Consider the following 6541-nt stretch of genomic DNA (forward strand, 5'->3'; position numbering starts at 1 on the left):
ACAAACAATTTTCGCAACAACCTTCACGAAAGAAATTCAAAAAAAATAAATGGTATTCTTTAGCTATTTGAGACTTGTACTTTATTACACTAAAAAAGTTTGATTACTTTTTGATTTTAAACTTTTATTTATGCTGTTTCTGTTGTAGATTGAATTATATTTTAAAAGAAAATTAGTTAAAATAAATAAATAAACATATGTTGTAAAAACCATCCTCTGACCATAGTTGTACGTATAACCAAATGACCTCATGCATATATGTACATACGTACATATACATATATAAATTTGTGAAAATGTGTAGAGAAAAGTATTCAAAACTGTAATAAAATGAAAACTGTGTTATAATGAAAACTGTGTTAAAATGAAAACTGTATTAAAATGAACTAACACAAATGTGAATACATGCTTTTTTTATTTCTTACTAAAGGGGATTTTTTTGGGGATAACTGCGGCCCGATATGGGAATGGGGTACAAAAATATTCTGGCAACACTGTTAATAACGAAAGAGGGGAATGAACACGAGAATTCGCAAAGGAAAGATGCAATTGGTTAAGTGTTTTGGTCTTGACCCAAATGGCGACAAATGGTTGAAGTACCAAAATTTTGAAGCAACCTCCAGAATTCAGATGGTAATTTATTTACTTAAAACATAAGGCACTACGCATCTTTCGGCTCCCATTTACAGACAAAAAAAACCCTCCATAGATCACAAAAAATCCAAAGTTATTTGCGAATGTTAAATGTTATATTTCGATCAAAAATTTCCTAAAGGGCAGTTGCATATTCATGTATGTACATATGTGGCAAAAATATTTGTACATACATATGTATGTATTTGTCTTTAACTTATGCGGTGTTGGGTTACGCGGTCTCCACTTTAAACGGCAAAGTATTCATAACAAACATTCGCTTGTAGCATGACAAATCGAATAGAAAAGAGTGTGTCTTCATATTTCATTTAAAATGTAAATATATTTAGGAGGTTATACGTACATACCTACCAACGCGTGCACTGTATTTATGATCATTTGCGACTGAGTTCTGCCTCTCAGATTGATCAAAAAGTTTACAACAAATTTATTAAGCTTAATTACTGTAGAACAAGTTGGGCATCATTTTGCAACTTTGGATCTTATAAGATATGTATATACAAACATACATACCCTGTAACTCCATATAAAATATTATTTTCAATTCAACTTTTGCGAACAATATGTAGTAATTTTTCTATACAAAAAACTGAAAAAAAGATAATGCTGCGCCCTGTAGTGGAACTATCCATCATGCCGGAGGTCGTGAGTTAGCTACATATCGTCGGTAATACTCCAAAACGGTCTCTTATTTGCACCGGAATGCATCTGGAAATCGTTACGCCCTAACAAACGAATCACCGACGATATGTGAGTAGCTTTCTCCCTATTCACTTTATAGGAAGGAGATATTTCGGGTAAGGAAATGTTAAGGCTTAGGAAGCAGCAAACTATGTATAGGATAAAAAAATCAAAACCTCCAAAAAGGACTTGAGACCTACTATAGCTTACATAGGAAATTCTCTGTGGGTTTCAGCTATGTATGTATGTAGATTAACCGAATGGAATTCTTGTACATTATATCGGTTGCTGAGTGTAAGATCGACCTATCTAGGCAGCCAGTTCGAAAACGCAATATCTCAAAGAACTTTTCAAGAACACCGTACTTCAGACTTTGATTAAAAACGTCCTATTTCAGTATCTTATTGAAAAACACCCTATCTCAGAATTTGGTTGAAGAACGCCCTATCTCAGAACTCGTTTCAAGGACAAGTGCACAAGTGGTCCGTTTAAACTTTCATATTATCAAGAATAAAGGTTTTTTCCCTGCGCTTTACAACTGAAAGTTAGAAAAGGCAACATCAAATGGATTTAGGGAAAGCTAAATCGTGGAAATTCTTAATCGAGTATACTCTATCTCGTGAGCACAAAAAAGTCTATTTCCATAAAATCCGTTCCCTGGTCATTACCATAACCAATTACCATTGCCAGTACCGCTACTGTTGCCATTACCACAACAAATACAATTGCCATTACCTTCAACTTAACCACTGCCATTATCAACACATCTATCATTGTTCCAACAATTGCAACAATTCATTTTCCACTAAAATTACAATTACCATTACCTTCACCATTACCATTACCATCTCGTATTACCATTGCCATTTCCATAACCCCCTCCATTACTATGACTATGGAGGGGCCTATAACCAGGGCCGCGCAAGTTTTTCATCCCAAGTGCGGACAGGTCTTTCTGCACTTGGTCCTTCCATTGTGTTCGAGGGCACCCTTGCGTTCGTTGTCCACCCATGGGTGTGCAGTAGAAGGATCTTTTCAGCGGAGCGTCTTTATCCATGCGTACATGTCGAAGCCAGCGTTGTATTTTTATGCGCTTAACTATGTCCGTGTCGTCAAAAAGCTCGTACAGTTCCTCATTCTATCTTCTTGGGTACTCGTCGCCCACGCGAACGGGCCATAGAGCTTGCGTAGTTCTCTCAAAAGCTCCCAAAGCCTTCTCATCTTTGTTAGACACCTTCCATGTTTCTGCACCAGATAAAGGAACGGGCATGATGTAAGATTTATAGAGCGTGATTTTTGTTCCCCGAGAGAGGGCTTTGCTTTTCAATTGCCTACCGAGCCCAAAGTAGCACCTGTTGGCAAGAGTTATTCTTCACTTTATATCCAGACTGACCTAACCACTAACATTATCATTATTTTTTTGCGTGGCATAATTTTTTCCCATCTTTGAGAAATTGTCGATGTCAAACCCAAATGTTAATTGGGCTTGTGGTTTGTATATTTACGTGTACTGGATTGAAATGCTTTGAATTTGTTTTTGCTTGCGTTTTTCAATTATCCATTGGTACTGTGTCGATACGTAGACATGTACATGTATGATATAAATAAACTAAATCACACTTGGTTCATTTGTTCATCCACTTAGGTTCTACACGGCACTATTGTGAGTAGAAAAGAATTCAGTTTGTGACGAGAGATTGCGCCGCGAAGTCATTGTGTCAACAGAATTTTTCGTATTTAACGTAAACTCTTACACCACTACATACATATATACATATATATATATATATATATATATATATATATATATATATATATACATATATAAATACACATACATACGTGCAATTTGACATATCGAAGGCAAAATATTTTGTTGTGCCAATTAACAGCAGTTAAGCAATGATTAACATATTTGCGTGAAACGGAAAAAAACATCGTAATTAGCACTTTTTCTTTTTTCAAATTCGTCAAAGAAAAAATCGGTTAAATACTGCTTCACACACACTCGGCCGCATTCACGTAAGCAATGAACACCATGGGTATATCCACCGATCCCACATTGCTCAGCGTGGAAATGCCTACAACGCTTATGGAATCACCTTCAGTGTCGACATTTCTCCCAGAAGAAGAATCTTCCATCTGTCCGCTACTATCCACCACAAATGGCACTTCGACGCCGGTCACTTTCTCACATCCGCTAACACCTTGCATAGACAATGACAGCACAGCCTCGGTCAATTTGTGCAATGACGATGCTGACGCCAAGGTCGAGACAAGTTCATCGGGCAGCAGCTCCGGCATTGGCATGGATGCACCAGATGCGGCGGAGACAACACTTTTTCACAAGTCAAATGCCTATCAACATTTACAAGTCAACAATGGAGGTGCAGGGCAGGTCAGGTCATAAGAATTTAATACAAGTACATATACATATATACATATATATGTATACACTTCCTCTAACAGCCGTACATTTTAGTGACAGTACGCACAGTGTATGAAGTAAAAGGTATGCGAAGAGAAGCACAAACATGTGATTATCTTTGAAGATACATACACTGAGGGAAAAAAATATTAAAATCAAATAGAAACGTAATTGATATTACTATAAACGTCAACGAAAGTACTGTAAATTGGTTAATATTCAATACAATTACGCGAATATCAAAATGACCGCGTTCGTTCTGAAAAAAGCATCCGTGAAGTGAATAATCAAGACAAAAACTAAAGAAAAATATTTAATTTGCATGTTGCCTGGAGTGGAATTCGAACCCGACCATCTCCGGATATCAACAACTTGTGGCAAGCATCTTTGCGCACTCAGCTACACCCAGGCATATAAATTTGCTTTCAAATGTTGAATATCCATCAACACCACAGCACGCTCATTGTACGGATAAACTGTACTATGTACATATGAATGTGTATGTTGTCACCGCTCTCAGAGCGGCGCTCTGCATGCTTGGGGTGCGTATGTACACTCATACATACTCAGATGTGAACAGTCAAATACGTGCGTAATAAATTTTGTATGAAAATATTTAAGGGATTCCCTTAAACTCGTTAAGTCTTAAACCGTGTAAAGCTCGTACGTTTACGAGGCTTTTATGGGAACGCCCCCCCTTGTGAAAAGGTGTAAATAGATGCGTAAAGTGACTGTTTGACAGATCAACCAGGATTTTGTGAAGCAATTTTTGTATCGTAGTATTTTCCATAACATCCCGCCATCTTTTCTCTATCACTATTAGCTAAAATACAATTAAAAATGCCGAAAACAAGCGGAAAACCTAAGTCAATACTGTTAGTTGATGAAATTCATTCATTTTATTCGCGTATTATTTTTTTTCAGATATTTTTTATTATTTTATCATACACTTTAGTATAAAAATTTCGGCCCCTCGGCAGCACTGAAGTTTACGACGTCATTTGCGCATCAAATTTGCCTCGTAAATTTACGAGGGGCTCGTAAATAGAGCTCCATACAAATTTTGACAGTTCTTTTACGAGGCTCGTAAATTTACGAGCTTTACGAGGTTTACGAGGCTTTTACGAGTATTATTTTTAAATACGAACATTTTTAAATGAAAATCAAATATAAAGTATTAATTTTTACTATGCATTATTTCTCTCAGTGTAGATAAATACATATCTATGTATGCATGTTTAGATCGAGTGGTATTGTTATGCAAATGCGCTGTGGGTGGTTGTGTGGAAAATGTTTTGACAGCACGTAGCAGCAACCACTAAGAATAAACGCATTACAGATTTCAAAAAATACGCGACTTAGTTGGTAAAGAAAGTTTTTTTTTTGTAATTGTAATTTATTAGAATTTAAACAGATCAAAAGAAAATGCAGTCATCTAAGGAAGTGCGTTTCTTTTACAAAAGAACTTCTCTTAAAAAAAATCAACATCCCTTCTAGGGCAGCATAAGGTTGCGGCGGCCTTTTCCAAAATACAGACTTATCTACAACATTACTACATATTTATGTACATTTTGACTCATATAAGTCGTTTAACAATAATACCATCTCGTACCCAATTAAATGTTGGGACACAATCCACATATCGTACCGGTTTTATTCACAATAAAAAGGAAGTGTAGCATAGAGAAGCTCTACAGTTCAGGTGTACCGGCAATAATTTTTCTGAACATGTCGTTACAAACAACCAACCGCTTTAGAACTATACGTTTGAGCTCAGCCAATGGGCCATAATAAAAAATCCAAAATGGTTAGAAGCACGCGAAGTCCTGTTTCTCACAAACAAGGATATGCACTCAAAATGGATTCAAATCAAACTTTTGAATTCTTAATTGCTCTATTAGTGCTTCTTCTTATTTGGCGCTGTAACCACCTAAGCGATTTTGGCTGAGTTCAACAAAGCAAACAAAGTTCTGCGCCAACTGACGCCAATTGGAAATGCCAAGAGAAGCCAAGTCTTTCTCGACTTGGTCTTTCTATCTCAGTGGGGGCTACTTCTCCGGCGGCGGTACGTAATGAGCGGGAAATGTGGTTTAACTGCTCGCATATACATATGTACATATGAACATTAAATATTTATTTATTAAAGTGGGCTCTTTGAGAGAAGTTGTCAGAGTCGAGTACCGAATTAACTCGCCGTCTGTTGTAACTGCAGCTCCTCGACATTGAGCTTTCCTGCATTGCAGGACGCACATTTTTTGCTGCACAGAGTCGCAGCATTCCGTTTATCACAACATGATCGATTAGATTTTTCGCTTTTCGCTTTGTTATAGGACATTTATAGAACGGCTTCTTCCGCATTAAAATACTTATCTACATATGTACTTAGTTCCGGTTCCAAGAATACAGAAGGTTTTCTAAACTTCCTACACCGCAAGAGAGAAAAGAGTTCAAATACATTTGTATGTACATTAGGGTGGGTCAATTAAAAAAGTTGATTCATATCCTTGCGATTCTGGTACTATGGACCATAACAAACATTTTCGCCCAAGGAACCATACCTCTAAAATCATTTTCGAGCCTGCCAAAATTTTTTGGTAGATATTTTCAAAAATACCAAATAAACGACCTCTTAGATGCATTTCAAAGACAAAAAAATATTATTGAAAATGTGTATACGGGGGTTTTTTGGGTCAGAGAATCCATTTTTCGCATTAATTTTTAATTTTGATCGCCACCAGAGTGCGAAAAAAAAAACAAAAAAAAAAAAAGCAAAATAAA

General features: G+C 36.5%; 1 protein-coding gene across 1 annotated transcript in view; it reads left to right on the forward strand.

Annotated features, from left to right (window-relative positions):
- Positions 1-3061: 3061 nt before the first annotated feature.
- Positions 3062-6541, forward strand: part of LOC118735445 — a 10323-nt gene continuing 6843 nt past the window's right edge. Inside the window, exons 1-2 of the mRNA XM_036465201.1 lie at positions 3062-3077; positions 3199-3733. Coding sequence (XP_036321094.1) covers positions 3365-3733 — 369 coding nt within the window. The 5' untranslated portion in view covers positions 3062-3077; positions 3199-3364. The remainder of the gene's footprint in view (positions 3078-3198; positions 3734-6541) is intronic.

Source organism: Rhagoletis pomonella, unplaced genomic scaffold, assembly GCF_013731165.1.
Source record: "Rhagoletis pomonella isolate Grant_MI unplaced genomic scaffold, Rhpom_1.0 Rhpom_scaffold_00003, whole genome shotgun sequence".
NCBI classification, from domain to species: domain Eukaryota; kingdom Metazoa; phylum Arthropoda; class Insecta; order Diptera; family Tephritidae; genus Rhagoletis; species Rhagoletis pomonella.